This window comes from Pristis pectinata, chromosome 8, assembly GCF_009764475.1.
Source record: "Pristis pectinata isolate sPriPec2 chromosome 8, sPriPec2.1.pri, whole genome shotgun sequence".
Lineage (NCBI taxonomy): Eukaryota > Metazoa > Chordata > Chondrichthyes > Rhinopristiformes > Pristidae > Pristis > Pristis pectinata.
In genome coordinates this window covers 17643417-17662819 of record NC_067412.1, presented here as the reverse complement: position 1 = coordinate 17662819, position 19403 = coordinate 17643417, and the positions used below count along the sequence as shown (strand labels likewise).

At 39.6% G+C, this 19403-nt stretch overlaps 1 protein-coding gene across 2 annotated transcripts in view; it reads left to right on the top strand.

Moving 5' to 3' along the window:
- snx29 (sorting nexin 29) overlaps positions 1-19403 on the top strand; it is a 423313-nt gene that overhangs the window by 241034 nt on the left and 162876 nt on the right. For both annotated transcript variants that reach the window (XM_052021671.1, XM_052021672.1), the window contains exon 16: positions 5598-5714. In XM_052021671.1, the coding sequence (XP_051877631.1) occupies positions 5598-5714 (117 nt within the window). The remainder of the gene's footprint in view (positions 1-5597; positions 5715-19403) is intronic.

Here is a 19403-nt window from a genome sequence, read left to right as displayed (position 1 = left end):
CCACTTTCATTAAACAAATATATTAGAGTTCTTTGAGGGTGCAACTGGTAAGATGGATAAAGGGAGCCAATGAATTTTATGTACATGGATTTCCTAAAAGCACTTGATAATGTGCCATGTAAAAAATGCTACTCATTCGATGTGCCTTTGACTTCTGTGACTATGCACTGTATTGTGGCGATCATGGATGAGCTGGATGTCCGTTGCTGGCACATCTGACAACAGCTTTGAATAATTTTGACATATTGACTTTAAATTACGAGGTCTGCAGCTACTCTTTCCTCATAAGTAAAAGTGAAATTTTCCATTTTCCATTGAATAACACAATTTTCTAAACCTGGAGAGCTTTGGAAAATTATGACTAACACATTTTCTATTTCTTCAACCACTTCCTTTCCTACCCTCGGGTGGTAGCTGTTAGATCTTGCATAATTTCTCCATTACCATTTTCTACTAATATTAAATCCTTAAGTTTGTTCACTTGATTTATTTTTCGATTTCCTTGTACCACTGGTATCTTGCCCTTTTCCTCTGCTTTGAAAACAGATACAAAGTGCTAATTTAAAAAGGTCGACTATTTTCTTATTATCCATTACAGTCTCGCTGGCATTGGTCTTCGTATGTTCTCCTTTATCACAGTTACTCTTAAATTATGCATAAAAATTTGATTGAAACTTGAATATTTATTGGAAGTTTATTTCGCTCTTGCTTTTTTCACCTCATCACTTTTCTTTCATCAATTCTCATTGCTGTCCACTCCACTTGATTTTCACTTATCCGCAGCTCAATACTGAATCCTAGCTCACATTTTGAAGAATTTGTGGTACTTTTGAGTGAACATAAGTAACTATTTCTGTGTGCTTCACAATATGTTAAGAGCTTCCATTATATCAACCTAATAACGTATAGAATAACATTTTAAAACATTTCAGTGCTTTTCTGAAATATATTGTCTTAGAATGTATTTTATACTTGTAAAGCACAGCAAACGTGTGTGATTTCATTATCCGTGAACTATTTTGATCTGGGCAATACCTTCTATTTTGCAAAACTGATGTCTGTGTGATTTCTGGCTGTTAGAAAATTTGTACTGCTGCATTGTACTGCTCCTTTCATAAATTGAGCAGTGAACCCTAGATCATGTGTGGTTCTAACAATGTTTTAGAAGGTCTGGATTTCTAAGTTTCTTGTTATTTATTATGTTCTTTTATTGGGCATAATTGTCGATGATGAGGCCTGCATTTATTGGCCATCTTTTATCGGGCTTGGTAAAGTGAGCCCTTGTCTTGAACTGCTGCAGTGTATGGGGCGATGGCAATTCCACAGCTGTTGAATAGGGAGTTTCAGGGCTTTGACACAGTGACTAACTCCATCTGGGTGACTTCAACACCAGGATAGGGAAAGACACAATCCTCTGGCAAGATGTGAACGTTGAAGATGGGATGGGGAAAGCCAAGTCCTGCAGGGTTTTCCTCATGATAAGGTCCTCGGAGCTTGGTCTTGTTGTAGTCAACACCCTCCTTCTTCAGAGGTGAGCATTTGCAAACCTCCTGGTCTAGCCACTGTTAGATTATATCATCTTTCGTTGAGGAACCACAAGGATATCAAGGACATCGATTACATGATCAAGAAACTGATTGGGACAAAAAATTCTTACTGGAGGACTGGATATTATCTAGCCATTGAAAGAAATACTTAAAAAAAATCAGTGTTGGAACCACTCTATTTATGAACTGTAATTTTGCTTGAAGTAAGGTAATCCAGTAAAATCACAGTGTTTTAAGAAGTGATCGAGTCTGGCAGTAGCCACGGTTAGTATTCCTTTAATGAAGAGGTTTGTGTAATTGTTGAAACTGGCATGAAAGAGGAAATCACCTGGAGCATATACTGTATTTGAAAACCTCAACCTGGACCTTCACTGGAATTTGGGGTCAGATCTCCTCTCCGCAAACATGAAAAATTGTGGATTACGCTTCCTAATACAATTTGCCACAGGTGACTCCTGGGAATAGGGGATGGATAGGAGGAAATGATAACCCAGAGGAGCTGGTGGGCACGGGTACCCCACACTAGTCTGGAGCAGCTGATTCTATATCCAGTCAGTTAAGATCCGGGGCTATGAGGGAGGGAAGGGTTAGATAGGTCTTAGAGCAGGATAAAATGTCGGCACAACATTGTGGGCCAAAGGGCCTGTACTGTGCTGTAGTGTTCTATGTATACAGTCAACTTGCTGGAGCTCTGCCCTTCACCCTCCTGGCAATCGTCACCCTGTTTTCATTTATGTCACACATCCTCATTTGCAGTACCAATTGTTGCAAAGTAGTAATGGTTACTGTCCTGCTGATTCTTTCTATCTCACACGAAGGCTTCTTTCTCATACGAGAGAGAAAATGAATCATCAGAAATCAGGAAGCACTTGTTTATTTGAATGTTTCAACTTCATTATTTATAATAATTTGTACACGATCTGAACAAAGATGTACTGATATAACCTATGGTATGAATCATGCAGTCTATGATTAGTATGTTAAACTCCAGCTTGTTTGATCAAGATTCTAACAATCCTTTAGCTCAACTGTGTCAAGCCTTTACCAAGCTTATTAAACATTCTTTGTTCGTAGCCATGGGATCCTCCATTTCAGGCTCATCACTTCTCCAAGTCTCAACCATCAAAATGTGCAAGCAGTACAGATTAAGACCTGGTGATCTAGCATATGGAATTTTCTTCATTCATTACCTTCTTTTTGATAACATGGCATCTGCTGCACTAATTCCGTTTTAAAATCTCTATGTGATTTTAGTGTTTTCTGTCATAGCTATGATAACCGCATCTTTCCTTGATCTAAATATCTGGGCTGCTACTTAAAAGTAACATGTTTTGCTTATCTGGTTGATCTTCCGAGCATTGATCTAGGTTTGCACAGTATCACACATTAAGTTCACTGTGCTTGTGAGGTTTTGACAAGCTTGGTATGCTAGCTATGTCAAGTTTGTTTTTGTTGTGATTTGATGATTCAAAAAGAGTGTCCTAATTCTTTCTCATGTAATTAATTGAGAACTTGGAGGCTGTACTTTGCACAAGTGATTAGCAGTTTCTTATTGAGCTTTTGAGAAAAAAATACAGTATTCAGTGATGCTGGAATTCTGCATTCCTCTGGTTCTAGTCTATTATGCATCCTCAGTTTCTATCAACCTGCAATATTTTTCTCCTTCCTTGCAAATTTACCAGTCCTGAAGAAGGGTCCTGAACCAAAACGTTGACCGCCTGCTTTTCCCCATGGATGCTGCCTGGCCTGCTGAGTTCCTCCAGCATCATAGTGTTTTTCATCTCGATTCCAACATCTGTTTCTCTCGCCATTAATAAGGATGTCTGGCTGAAAAAATGTTGACTGATGTTGGTTCAATGTATTTGAGAGCAAATGTCTGACTTCAAATATTATTTCTAAACCCTACAAATTAAGGGTTCTAGAAGATTTTAATTACATGTTACCAAGCAGAAGATTAGAGGAAATGCATTGTGTTGTAAGAATGTCTTGAATGGATAGCCTTGTCCATTGAAACTCTTGGAGGTTATTTTGGCCAAAGGATGAAAGCAGGCATTAAATGGGGTGCAGTGGTTATAAGGCTCATTTGGATTTAGCAGAAAATGAAGGTTTTAATCACTGATTGCTTTAATTTGAATTTGGGTGTACTAAACCATAAAATTGCAGATTTAGCACTTAGTGCCGATTGGAGACTAATTACACCCTATGCATTTGATGCCACCGAAAGTATTTTCTGTCCAACATGCATTGTATAGTGATGTAGAGTGGCTTAGAAAGTAAGGAACATCAATGCATGGTGTCAGATGGTGTGGCGGAAGAACTAACTGCATTTTTCATCTCTTTACCAAGGAAGAAAATGGTACCAAAGTCATGGTTATGGAGGTTGCATTTGAATTACAGGATAGGTTAAAAATTGATGAGGAGGGGTACCAGAGGGGCTGGCTGTGCTTCAGTGGATAAATAAGCAAATCTGGATGAAAGTGTCAAAATTACATTGTTGCTAATTATAATCTTTCAGTCTTCCTGGACATTGGGAATAATGCCAGAGGACTGGAAAGCTGCAAATATTAAATCCTTGTTTAAGAGAGGATGTAAAGATAAATCTTGCAACAACAAGCCTATCATTTTAACCTTGCTAAAGGGGAAAGTGCATGAAATAATAATCAGTGACAAAATGAGTTGTTGTTTGAACTCTGTATTTTATTCGAGAAAAGGCAGCACAGATTTGTTAAAGACAAATTGTGTTTAATTAACAATGATTAAGCTTTTTAAGAGCAATGTAGTTAATAGGAGTCTGAATTATGCTCAACTTTGCCCAGTGTTTTCTTGGGGGAACTGCTGGTCATTTCCTCAATCTCCAGCTTGTTGCTGTGAATTGAAAAACTGGCATCCATACTGACCCTGAGTAAAAAGCTGAGCGATTTACATGTTTTTCATTATTTTAATTTATCTTAATGTTGTTAAGTAATTTCTCAAACTTTAAGAGGTTTCCAAATAAATCTCTTTTGTAACTTTTTAAATTTTATTTATTTAGTCCTATTCGAACCGTTTTTAAATATCTCTGATTGTCAGGCATCTAAATATAGTTCAAAGGCTTTTGATAGCAGCAAGCTGTCAGAAAGGCCATCAGAGCAAACTGGGAGATGGTACCTCAGGATTTGCCATCTGTTGTGCTTTAGGACTCTCAAAAGGTTTTTTTTCAATTGCCACAAAATAAATGGAGAAGCAACATTGAATCCCATGAAATAAAAATGAGCAGAAGCAACATGGGTGTGAAACTGGTTTAGGGGCAGAAAGATTCCCAATGAATGGTTGTTTTTCAGCTGGAGATAGATGTGCACTGGTGATCCTGAAGGATCTCTGATCACAGCTTTTTATATATGTCAATGATCTGGTTCTGAGGTGCAGTTAGGATCAGGCTGCAGTAAACACTGCACCTTGGAATATTTCCCTTCATTATTGTAATACCCCATACTCAGGAAAACAATGAAAGTGAAACATTACACAGCTTTTGAAAACTAGCCACTTGCCAAATGAATTATGGAGGCACAAGAGTCTACAGATGCTGTAATCTGGAGCAAGGAACAAACTGCTGAAGGAACTCGGGTGGGTCAGGCAGCATCTATGGAGGCAAAGGGATCGTTGACATTTAGGGTTGACACCCAGCATCAGGACTCTATTATCGGATGGTGAAATTTTGATTGTTTGAGAATCTTTACTTTGGACTGCATCATTTTTAATTTCCTTATTTCACTGGCCAGAAATGAGCACAATCTGGCCCATTATTATTGTGAAAAATGAAAAAACAACAGATGCTGGAAATAAGAAATCAGAAAATGCTAGAAACATTCAGCAGGTCGGGCAGCATCTGTGGAAAGAGAAACAGTTAACATTTTGGTTCTGGGACCCTTCATCAGATCTGTGAAAGATTATTAATTGCATTGCTTTCTATTAATGGGTCTGGTGTAGCTGAAATCTAAACAATTGAGTGTCTGATGCCAGTAGGTTTTGTTTCTTTGCATCTAATTTTCTGTTTTTTTAAATTATTTTCAGGTAGCAGAGATGCATGGAGAACTGATAGAATTCAACGAGAGGTTACACAGATCACTGATGGCCAAAGAAGCCCTCATCTCTCAGATGAGGCAGGAGCTCATTGATTTAAGAGGACCAGTAAGTAACTTTGTGCTGCCTGCTCAGAAATGATGATAATTGTGACCACTGGGCAATTGCTTGTTTAAGGATCAAATGAACATATATTCAAAAAAGAATTCTAATGAAGTATGAGATGGGTAAAATCTGCTAAGAGAAAAAGATACAAAGGTATATCAAAAAATGTGGTAAAACTGGCTTAGAGAAATTTGGAAAGAAATAGTTTAGAATCGTATATCCAGAGACTAAGAATGAAAAAATCTCTAAGAAACCAGTGCAAAGAGCAGTCCTGTGAAGTATTTAATTTTTTTAAATCATATAGAGACAGCTTCTTGGCAAAGACATTTAAAAAAAATGTAGAAGGAACTAGCAAAAAGAAATGCACAAAGGAGTAAAGAAAAGAAATGAATTACTGTTCAATTTTAAGAAATTTAATCAAATTGCAGAGAAACTCTGTACTAATATGATTAACATTGGAGCAGTTTAATGAATTCGAGCTAAAAATTGTAAGTGAACAACTGAGAATATAATTGTATCCAATGAACGATAACTGCAAATGGTAAATAGATCATAAGAAATTAATTTGAGAATGGGTATGTTGTGAGTTGGGTGAAAAAATGGCATTCCAAAGATGCCCACTTTTGCCATAAAAAATTATTTAAATTTTTTTTAGATAGTTTTAAGAATATTGGCAATTTCAATGGGGATTACTTTAATTATAGTATTTTATTAAGATGCTGTTGAACTGTTACTTTTATCATTTAGTGGAAAACATGACTTGCATTATCACTTTGTGTTTAGGTAAGTAAATGCAAAGGCATTGTCAAACATTGATGCGAAGGAACTTAGCTTCCCTTTCATATTTTCGGATCATGTGAAAGGAGAATTAAACATCGTTTTTGGTATCCTCTCAGTTGCATAGTGAGAATATGATGGCATAGAAACCTGGATTGATAATCTAGAGATTGGAGTTCAGCCCACACCTTAATAGCTGGGGATTTTAAATTCAAGTAATTACATAAATTTGGATTACAATTCTTGTATCAATATTGGTGATTGTGAAGTAATAAGATTGTCATAAAAACTAATTTGGTTTATACCTAGCCTTTGTGTAGTTGATAGTTAACTGACCTCTGAAATGGCATAGGACATTGAGGAATGGACAATAAGATTCAGGCCTGTGGGTAAGGGCCATGTACTGTGAATGATTTTTTAAAAAAGTACTGATTAAGCCTGTCCTAATTACATGTGACAGAGCAGGTAAAAGCTAAGCAATGGCCCAGAATAGCTACATAAACCTTGAAGTTCTCATTTTGCTGATAACAAGTATTGCCTTAATGTATTCATTTGACATTTTGGGTAATTGTTATTTTAACACAGGTGCAAATTGCCCAGATTTAGTGCTAAGAGTAGGAATGAGCTTTCAAGCTTTGGCTATTATTAAGGAGACACCTTTCAAATACAGAGATTGGTCTAAAATTAAAGTACTTATTCCTGGACAAACTGAACTTGTTGACAAAAGTTATTTGCTTGAAGGCCTTGTGGCCTACTGCTCCCATCGTGTTCACTCCATGACAAAAATATGTATATTGTCTTTATTTTTATTAATTCTCTGCAATATTACTTTAGCAATTTGAAAATCAATTTCTTTATTTTCCAGCTTTGTATTATGGTTGATTTGTTACTCTTGAATCCTTTGCTAATGTCATGAGGGATTTGAACTCCTGGACCCTTTCTGTCTCATATTCTGCCCTTGCTCTTAAATTTGTAAACACTGAAGAGTGATGTGAAGAAAGGGAAAGGAAATACAGAATTAAATGGTGACATTTATACAGATTAGATATGGACCTTCATGATTTTGTTGTGCAAGTGTTTGTACATTGGATAACAATACGCAGTTTTCTTCCACTGTTAATATTTGCTTTCATTTAAAGATTTATTGTTCTAGCTATATTTTGATATTTGCTTTAGTTTTTGATTTTATTTTAGTCTTCTCCTCAGAAAGGTCATATTTCAAATGTGCCTTGAATGATCAAAAACTAAATCAAATTTAAACTTATTGATATTTGTACATACTCTGGTGTACTTTTGGTCAAGATTTTCATGCCTTTTCTCTCTTCTAAGGAGAAAGTTTAAGATCTGTTTATTTGTGTAGGTAGTTTAATGTATAAAGTATTTTGATGTGCCCCATTAAGGATTTGGTTTTAAAAGGTACACTTTTTCAAATATACCTAAATGGTAACTATAATCCATCAACTACAAAAGCCTGAAAGATGGTTAAATTGAGAAGGCATCTAGGCAGATACTTGAATGAGCAGGGCAGAGAGGGAAATGGCATTAATACAGGCAAGACCAGAAGATATAGGATAGGAATTAGGCCATTTGGCCCATTGAGTCTGCTCCGCCACTCGATCTTGGCTGATTTATTTTTCCCTCTCATCCCCGTTCTCCTGCCTTCTCCCTGTAACCTATGATTCCCTCACTAATCAGGAATCTATGAACCTCCACTTTAAATATACCCAATGACTTGGCCTCCAGAGCCGTCTGTGGCAATGAATTCCACAGATTCACCCCCCTCTGGCTGAAGAAATTCCTCCTCATCTCTGTTCTAAAGGGACATCCTTCTATTCTGAGGCAGTGCCCTCTGGTCCTAGACTCTCCCACTACTGGAAACATCCTCTCCACATCCACTCTATCCAGGCCTTTCAATATTCGGTAGGTTTCAATGAGATCTCCCCCATCCTTCTAAACTCCAGTGAGTACAGGCCCAGAACCATCAAAGGCTCCTCTTACATTAACCCTTTCATTCCTGGGATCATTCTTGTAAACCTCCTCTAGATCCTCTCCAATGTCAGCATATCCTTCCTTAGATATGGGGCCCAAAGCTGCTTACAATACTCCAAATGTGGTCTGACCAATGCCTTATAAAGCCTCAGCATTACATCCTTGTTTTTATATTCTAGTCCTCTCGAATTGAATGCTAACATTGCATTTCCCTTCCTTACTACTGACTCAACCTGCAAGTTAACCTTGAGGGAATCCTGCACAAGGACTCCCAAGCCCCTTTGCATCTCCAATATCTGAATTCGCTCCCCGTATAGAAGATAGTCTACGCCTTTATTCCTTCTACCAAAGTACATGACCATACATTTCCCTACACTGTATTCCATCTGCCACTTCTTTGTCCATTCTCCCAACCTGTCCACATCCTTCTGCAGACTCCCTGCTTCCTCAACACTACCTGCCCCTCCACCTATCTTTGTATCATCTGCAAACTTGGCTACAAAGCCATCAATTCCATCATCCAGATCATTAACATATAATGTGAAAAGCAGCAGACCCAACACCGACCCCTGGGGAACACCACTAGTCACCGGCAGCCAACCAGAAAAGGCCCGCTTTATTCTCACTCTTTGCCTTCTGCCAGTCAGCCAATCTTCCATCCATGCTAGTACCTTTCCTGTAATACCATGGGCTTCTATCTTGTTCAGCAGTCTCACATGCAGCACCTTGTCAAAGGCCTTCTGAAAATCCAAGTAAACAACATCCATTGACTCTCATTTGTCTATCCTGCCTGTTGATTCCTCAAAGAATTCCAACAGATTTGTCAGGCAAGATCTCCCCTAAAGGAAACCATGCTGACTTCGGCCTATTTTATCATGTGCTTCCAAGTACCCTGAAACCTCATCCTTAATAATGGACTCTAAGGTCTTACCAACCACTGAAGTCAGGCTAACTGGCCTATAATTTCCTGTCTTTTGCCTCCCTCCCTTCTTAAAGAGTGGAGTGACATTTGTGATTTTCCAGTCCTCTGGAACTATTCCTGAATCTAGTGATTCTTGAAAGATCACTACTAATGCTGCAACATTCTCTTCAACTACCTCTTTCAGAACCCTGGGGTGTAGTCCATCCGATCCAGATGACTTACCTATCTTCAGACCTTTCAGCTTTCCAAGCACCTTCTCCTTATTAAAAGTGACTACACTCACTTCTGCCCCCTGACTCTCTTGAATTTCTGGCATATTGCTGGTGTCTTCCACAGTGAAGACTGATGTAAAATGTTTGTTCAGTTCATGCACCATTTCTTTGTTCCCCATTACTACCTCTCCAGCATCAGTATCCAGCAGTCTGATGTCCACTCTTGCCTCTCTTTTACTCTTTATATATCTGAAAAAACTTTTTTTATCCTCTTTTGTATTATTGGCTAACTTACCTTCATATTTGATGAAAAACACTATGATGCTGGAGGAACTCAGCAAGCCAGGCAGCATCTGTGGAGAAAAGCAGGCGGTCAACATTTCGGGTCAGGACCCTTCTTCAGGACTGAAGATAGGAAAAGGGGAAGCCCAATGTATAGGAGGGAAAAGCAGAGCAGTGATAGGTGGACAAAAGAGGGGAGGCAGGCTGGGCACAAGGTGGTGATAGGTAGATGCAGGGGAGATATGGTGACAGGCAGGTGCGGGGAGGAGAGGAGAGCAGATCCACCGGGGGATGGGTCAAAGGTAAGGAGAGAAAGGAAAAAAGGTAGAAAAAAAAGGGAAGAGGAGAAGAAGCATGGTGGGGGGGGCTGTTGTGGGGAAGTGGGATGGGGATTACTTAAAGTGGGAGAATTCAAAGTTCATGCTGTTAGGCTGCAAGGTTCCAAGATGGAAAATCAGGTGCTGTTCCTCCAGTTTGCGCTTGGAATTCTCCTGGCAGTGGAGGAGGCTGAGGCATGACGTATCAGTAGTAGTGTGGGAGGGGGAGTTGAAGTGACTGGCAACGGGGAGTGCAGATTGCGATTACAGAGAGAGTGCAGGTGTTCTGTCAAATGGTCACCTAGTCTGCGTTTGGTCTCACCAAGGTAGAGGAGGCCAGACATGGAGCACCGAATGCATTAGATGATATTAAGGGAGGTGCAGGTGAATCTCCGTCTCACCTGAAAGGACTGTTTGAGTCCCTGGATGGAGGTGGTGTAGGGGCAGGTGTTGCACCTATGGCAGGGGCAGTGGAAAGTTCCTGGGGTGGGATTGGGATGGGTGAGGTGTGGGGAGGAGTGAACTAGGGAGTCAGGGATAGAGCAGTCCCTACAAAAGGCAGAAAGGGGTGGGGAGGGGAAGATATGCTTGGTAGTGGGGACCCGTTGGAGATGGCAGAAGTGGCGGAGAATGATGTGTTTGATACGTAGGCTGGTGGGATGAAATGTGAGGACAAGGGGGACCCTATCCCTGTTGGGTCTGGGAGGGTTTCATATTTGATCTTTCATTTTTGACCTTCATATTTGATCTTTTCTCCCCTTATTGCTTTTTTATATGTCGGCAAGTGGGCATAATGGTCGTCATCGACGTGGTAGGCCGAAGTGCCTGTTCCAATGCTGCATGGCTCTATGATGTCAAAACTTTTGCTGTGAACTTTCTTTCAATTTGAAAAATGAATTTGAGCTGGTTCTAATATATTTTATGGAAATAATTGGATCTTAAATTCCTTTAATATCAGTTCACTGTTTTTGGATTGTGATGAGAGCCTCTTTTACATGCCACAACTGGATCAAAGCTGTTCAGCACTTCCTATATACTATGAAATTCTGATAACTTCATTTACTCACATTAATAGGTTAATATTGAGTACTTGTCTTTAAAGTGCAAGAAGTATATTGTACAATGTTAAAGAAATGTGGCTTGGAATGAGATTTTCTTCAGACTAATCAGCCTTATGGCAACAGTGGTCACCTAGGGTCTATTTGTTTTAAGTTTGAGGTCAATTTTTTCATATGTATTAACAATAGATATTTTCTCTCTTGAAGTTGGTGGCTAGGGCACTTGAAGCACCTTTATCTGGAAATTCAACCCTCGTCAGTCACTCTGAACTCCAGATAGTTGTATCAGCATATTATGCTTTCCTCCAAATTCTACATCATTGACTTCAATAGAAGTTTGAACCTCTATTCATTTGTCTCCTTTCCTAAACAACCTTTTTGTTTTGCATACACTGGATATTAACAGAATGTTTGACTGTGGAGGTGGGGGGTGGGTGGTGCGTGGCTCTTCTGGGTGAATCTTGTTCGGAGATATTCAGACATGTTTTTCTTATCCCTTGTAATTGCCTGAGGTTTACATTGTCATCATGTTCTTCTGAGTTGGCTGTTGGCACTTAAATAACTAACTAAAAGTGCATAGATATGTTCTTTCCCACTATTTTGGAGTGGAAAAGTTTCTGTTATAAGTGTTCATTTGTGTTATCACATGAAGTTTTATGGGCCAAGGTGAAAAGATACAAAATTAATATGGTTAAAAGAAGTGTATTTTGTAAATCTGAGCAGTTTTGGCAGACTTCTTTAAATATTTGCAAATAGCTTCATCATGTGGATTGATAATAACTTATCAAATCATTAACGAAAAAGGACATGATTTCATGTGTAATCCTGTTCGTATTTCTGGTATAGCAACAAACTGAACTGAGAGATGAGTTTTTGAATGAAGAAACCCCTTTGAAACATTTTGGTTAGGTAAATGTTCTTAGGAGATTCCAGTTATTTTGCATGGATTTGCATTTGTTTATGTTGCACCTTAAAATGTTACATGAATTTTGCTTAAATTGCTTGATTGGTGCACAAGATTAAGATGATTTCAGTTTTCATGGATTTATAAACTGGTTTGGAAGGCTATAATCAGATTAATTAATACAGTATTATGTACTAGAGAAGTTATTCTGAGTTGTATCAACACTAATTTGCTTGAATCTCTTAAAACAATTAAAGTGTTGATTGTGGAAAAAATAGGTCTTAAAGTTAATATTAAATAATTTTGTAACTTTTTAGCAAGCTGCTGTGTACATTGTTACTGTGTACTTTGTCTCTTTAAATTTAGTGGTTTGTATCCCATTCACTTTCTGCCAAGTCAAAAATCAAAATTGATATTTCGTACAAATTCAAGGAATCCAGAATTTGTTAATGTTATTGTACACCAGAGTATCATTAACATGGAACAATGGTATAGTAGTTCAGCTGACCGGACTAATGATCCAGAGACACAAATTAAATTTCACCACTGCAATTGGAGAATTTAAATGGAGTTAATAAAACCAAAACTTACACAAAAAAGCTAGGTGCAATAATGGTAGCCATGAAATTACCAGGTTGTTATAAAAATTAGTCTGATTCACTTATGTTGTTTAGGGGAAAAAAAAATTGGGCAGCCAGAGCAACATGGACTACTCTTAAATACCCTCTGAAGGTATCTAGCAAATCCCTCAATTGTGCTAAATTTCAAAAGACAATGACAATAAAAGTGGACATAACACCAGGCATCAACCTAAAGTTAGGTATTACAAAGGTGCATCCAGCCCAGTTGACACAATTGAGCCTCTGCATGAATGTCTGAGGACTGGTGCCTAAACTGGAGAATTGTCTCACAGAATTGTTGTGTACTGCTAGGAGTGAGCAGCCCTGGGAGTTAAATTTTATTTACAGCGTAGTAACAGGCCCTTCTGGCCCAACGAGTCCGCACCACCCATTTTTTAAACCCAAATTAACCTACCCATACGTCTTTGGAATGTGGGAGGAAACCGGAGCTCCCGGAGGAAACCCACGCAGACACGGGAGAATGTACAAACTCCTTACAGACAGCGACAGGAATCGAACCCCGATCGCTGGCGCTGTAATAGCATCGTGCTAACCGCTACGCTACCGTGCCGGAGTTTTCCATAGGGATGAGGTTAAGCATAAATAAAGAAACCTCATGCTGATTATCACTTTCTGTCCTTCCTCAGTTGATGAATTACTAATCAAATATGCTTCTGAGAACTGGACTACCAACAGCAGGTACCTTGAGGCACTGGAAAGGTACATACCATCAATGCTCTCTCTGCAAAATCCTTTAAGTTCACTGGAAAGATAATAGAATCAACGCCAAAGTCCTCTCCCAGGCCATCATCGTTAGTATTGACGATTATTGAGATGGTTATACTAGGTAGGCATCATTGGACAGGTTGTGTTACTTGCATGCCCAGTATCAGATTCTGAAAACAGATTCACTATTCTGAGCTCTGTCATGGGAAGAAATAACCGGGTGGATGGAAAAAGATTCAAAGGTGTACTCAAAGCTTCCTTGAGAAATGCAACATCCCTACTGGCTCCTGGGAATCCCTGTCCTATGACCACTTACAAAGTGGAGAAGGATGGTATTGAGAACCTTGAGTCCATGCACCAGGGGCACACAGAAATCCTGTGTAAGTGGCAGAAGGAGTGCTCCTCCTCATAAACTACCAACTCGCCCACCCTGCCTCACACTTCCTGCCCAATCTGTGGAAGAGTCTGTGGTTCCCTCATTAGCCTCCAATCACCACAAAACTGGAGTGAAAACAAGTAATCCTCAATCCCAAAGGAGTATCTAAAAGAGGAAAGTTCTTCAATTTTGAATAGCAGTTGGAAGGATGGCAGGGACTTTGAGATCCCCATTACTAAATACAGTTGAGTAATACAGCATAAGATTGAGTCAGCTAATTCTTGAAGGAATCCTAAGGACAAAGATAGTTGTCAGTGGCAGGTATTTGAAACATGAGAGGAGATGAGAGAAAAACCTAGTTGATCTTCTCCTTTTCAGTACACCTATCAAGATGCCTCTATGATGGTACTGACAGGAATGACCCCCCGCCCCCCAACAGTTATGGAAAGACAATTTTTTTGCTTTCACACTGAGGACATTTTCCATCATGTTGTAAAACATGGCTGTGCTTCAAAGGAGTAGAATCTAAACATATTTAGGTATCACAAGAGGGCATATATTTATCTTTGTGATCCATCAAAGGCAGCAGAATTGTATTCCACCACAATCAGTCACCACATGGCCTGCATTACCATAATCTTCAAGGCAGGGGACCAACCCTGCTCCAGTGAGTAGGGTGGAAGAGCATACCAGGACCAGTACTGACACCAGATATATCTAAAGATGAGGTGCCAGCTCTGTGAAACAACAGCGCAGGCCAAATACAAACTGAACAGCAGAAGCAACAAACAGTAGATCAATGGGTTTCAAATGTTGTTCAGATGACCTACTTTAACCAAATGGTTCACCCATGCAACCTAATAATGATAACTAGCTAATTATAAATCTAATTATAAGTGCAATCAAATCATTGATAGAAGCAAGAACCAGACTTCAACCAACTCCCTTTGAATGTATTAAAACGAACAGTAATTGGCTTTGAAATCACAAGGTGCAGCTGCGTGAAGTAAGTCTGCTGTCTCTTAGTCTAAAAGATAACGGGTCGACTTTCACATTAGAACAGCAGCTGTAATGTAATACAGCAGGCAGCCACTCTGTCTCTTCCTTGTAAGATCACGATGTCGGTAAAATCAAAGTTCCAGTTCTGCAATGAGCATTTGTGAATACTGGTGAGCATTCAATAGCTAATGTGGGAGGAATCTCCATTAACATCTCAATGCTTATTGATGATAGAATCCAATGCAAAAGATGTAAAAACATAATAGAAGTAGGACTTGGGCGTTTGGCTCTTCATGTCACTCTGCTATTCAATAAGATCACATCGAAGGTCTTGTGTCCCCCCATGTCACTCTCCTCAACAACCTCATGTCCCTTGATTCCCTCAAAAATTTATTTATCTCTGTATTGAATGCACTCTGTGACTGAGTCTCCACAGCCCTCTTGATTTACTATCCTCCGTGTGAAGAAATTTCTTCTCAGCTCTGTCCTCAATGGCTGACCTCTTATTTTGAAACTGTGACTTCTGTTCCTAGACTCCCCAGCCAGGTACAATATCAGCTCTGCATCAATGAAGCATTTGCAAGCATCTTCAGTGAGGAGAGCCAAGCAGATGATCCTTCTTGGCCTACTGCTGAGATTTTTTTGCATCATAGAAGCCAGCTAATTTGATTCTCTCCAAGTGAAAAAGCAGATTGCAGTGGAGACAATAAATGCCATAGGAGCAGACATTATTCTGGATGTGGAAGTAAAGATTTGTGCTTCAGCATCTTTGCACTTTGTTCAATGATCCATCCCAGCTACAATATGGAAAGCAGGCCAAACTTATTCCAACAGGCCCATAGGTCTATTCAATCATCAGCTGTGTAATGGAAGGTCTTGTTGCTAGCTCTGTTAGGTGGCATTTGATCACCCACAAAATATACACTCATTTTGGATGCTAGCTGGATCATTTGTTTCCAAAACATTGTTATCTTGACCCAAAAATGGACTGAAGAACTGAATTTTAGACATGAGTTGTGAGTGACAGCTTTTGATATCAAGACAGTATTTGACCAAGTGTGGTTTTAAGGAATCCTGTAACATTGTGGGAATTAACAATAAAACTCTCCGCTGTGTGCAGCTTGTAGGTGGGGAGTGGCAGGGTCACTACAAGATTCACTGTACAACATAGCTCTTGAGAACAGCACAGACTCAATTCCACAAACCATTTCCTTTAACTGTGGACATTGAAATAATATTAAATAATTAAATGTTTTAAGGATTTAAGAAAAAAGGATCTGACCATTAAACTTTATAGATGGCTGTCCAGGCCATTCAGAAAAATACATAAAAGCTATGCATTTTCTTTACAAAATTGTCTGTTCACACTTTACTCTCAAAAGGTAAACATTTCTTATGCTCCACCCACAAAAAAAAATTTGTTTGATAACTTCATGGCTGCAGTGTATATCATTCCAAAATGAACATTGCCCCAGCACACCATTGTTTCTTTGGCAGCATCTCCAAATGTGCAACCTCTCCACCTTGAATGACAAGTTCAGTTGGGGCACACAATCTGCTAATTGCCTTCCAAGCCAAACTCTCTCAAACTCGGAAATGTATTGTGAATTCTTCATTGTAAAACACCCTGTCTGACACCAGTGTTAGGTGCACCATCAAGGATTCCAGGCACTCGGGAAGGCAACTAGCCACTGTTTCTAGAGCTGGTAAGGATGTTCATTAAATGTTGGCTTTGATAGTGATACACACATCCATGATCCATCTTAATGGGAACTGATTACTATGCTGACTTCAACTTGTAAGTACAGTTTGCTTCACTCTAGTGCTCAAACCATATGTAATTAAAAATAATCTTGCAATTCAGATTTCTGAAGGGAGATCATGAATATGTTTATCTTGGACCAAAGCATCAGATTAAAATTTATAAATCCTTTGTTCCTAAGAGTACTGCTATATGAGTTGGAAGGGTGCTTTCTCTGAACTCATTTTATATGCCAAGATGTTTATTTTCTTTTTAAATAAAAGTTGAAACTGTGATCATGACCAAATTGATGTAACTGTACATTAAGGAAACAGCTGGCCATCACTACACATAGATTTAACGTTTAGAATACCAGAGGCTGACAACTTGGAGATGACCAGAATACATAAGCATAAGAAGACATTATAAAATCTCATTATATTCTGCTTTTCTATTTTCCTTGTCAAAGACTGTAATTAACAAATACAGTGATCAAATAAAACACCTACAGTTGATGCTGTGCTAACAAAGTTATCTAGTGGGGAATCATGATTGCTCACTAGTGTTAGGTTAATATTAATCTTTACATTGGGGCAGGATGTTATATTTCATGCTGATTTATAGGATCATCAAAGTGTTGAATACAAAAATTTCTGAAACTCTCTTTCATTTAGTATGCAGGGCCTGTGGAATCAAACGATTAAGTTGGTAAATTGATTTATTATTGTCACATATACTGAGGTACAGTGAAAAACTTTGTTTTGCATGCCGTCCATACAGATCACTTCATCACATCAGTACATTGAGGTAGTACAAAGGAAAAGCAATAATAGAATACAGAATAAAGTGTCACAGCCTCAGAGCAAGTGCAGTGCAGGAAAACGATAAGGTGCAAGGCCCTGACAAGGTAGATTGTGATGTTAAGAGTCTATCTTATCGTACAAGAGGACTGTTCAATAGTCTTATAACAGCGGGATAGAAGCTGTACTTGACCCTGGTGATGTGTGCGTTCAGGCTTTTGTATCTTCTGCTTGATGGGAGGGGGAAAAAGAGAGAATGTCTGGGGTAGGTGGGGTTTTTGATTATGCTGGCTGCTTTACTGAGGCAGTTTTGACAGAGTTCATGCAGGGGAGGCTGGTTTCCATGATGTGCTGAGCTGTGTCCACAACTCTGCAGTTTCTTGCAGTCTCAGGTAGAGCAGTTGCCATACCTAGCTGTGATGCATTTGAATTCGATCCTTTCTATAGAGCATCTATAAAAAGTGGTGAGGATCAATAGGAACATGCCAAATTTCTTTTGCCTCCTGAGGAAGTGGTAGCCGTGGTGCCCTTTCTTGGCCATGATGTCTACATGGTTGGATCAGGACAGGCTACTGGTGATGTTCACTCCTCATAACTTGAAGCTCTCAACCCTCTCGACCTCAGCACCATTGATGTAAACAGGAGCATGTGCACGCCCCCCTTCCTGAAGTCAATGACCAGCTCTTTTGTTTTGCTGACATTGAAGGAAAGGTTGTTGTCATGACACTATTCCTCTAGGCTCTCTGTCTCCTTCCTGTACTCCGACTCATCATTATTTGAGATTTGGCCCACTACGGTGATGTCATCTGCAAACTTGTAAATGGAGTTAGAACAGAATCTAGCCATACCATTGTGAGTGTATAGAGAGTAGAGTATGGGGCTTAGGACGCAGCCCTGTGGGGCACCAGTGTTGAGGATAATCACGGCGGAGGTGTTGCTGCCTATCCTTTCTGATTGCGGTCTGTTGGTCAGGAAGTCGAGGATCCAGTTGCAAAGGGAGGTGTTGAGCCCCAGATCTCGGAGTATGGAGATGAGTTTGCTTGGAATTATGGTATTGAAGGCAGAGCTGTAGCCAATAAGTAGTAGTTTGATATAGAGTCTTTACTGTCCAGATGCTCCAGGAATGAGTGTAGGGCTAGGGAGATGGTGTCTGCCTTGGACCTATTTTGGCAGTAAGCGAATTGCAGTGGGTCGAGGTTGTCTGGGAGGCTGGAGTTAATGTGTGCCATGACCAGCTTCTCGGAGCACTTCACGATGGTGGATGTCAGAGCCACCAGGCGGTAGTCATTAAGGCATGTTATCTTATTTTTGTTTGGTACCGGGATGATAGTGGTCTTCATAAAGCAGGTGGGAACATCAGACTGAAGTAAGCAGAGGTTAAAAATATCTGCAAATACCCCCACCAGCCAGCTGATCTGCACAGGATCTGACGACATGGCCGGGGACTCCATCCGGGCCAGGTGCTTTCCGTGGGTTTACTCTCCGGAAGACTGATCTGACATCTGCACCGGTGACTGAGGGTTCAGGTGCATTGGAGGCTGTCGGGGCGGGTGGTGACATTCCGTTCCCCTTCTGTTCAAAACGTGCATAGACTGTGTTAAGTTCATCAGGAAGGGATGTGCTGTTGCTGGCAATGCTGCCCGACTTTGTTTTGTAGCCTGTTATAGCATGCAAGCCCTGTCACAACTGATGGGTGGTCTGGGACTTGAATTTTGATTGGTTAAGCTAGCAAATAGATTTAGACAAAATGGAAATTTTGCCAGAAAGCATCTTTAACCATTAAGTGATAAAAATGGCCATCTACATTGCAACAGTGGTCATATGGAAAGTCATGATAAATTCATACAAAAATTAAATTACAATTTGGGGAAGAATTATTTCTCAACAGGTGTCCAAAATTATACAGACTTTTCTTAACTAACAAAGAATGTAACTAAAAGACACATCAAAACAATTTTATTGACCAGTA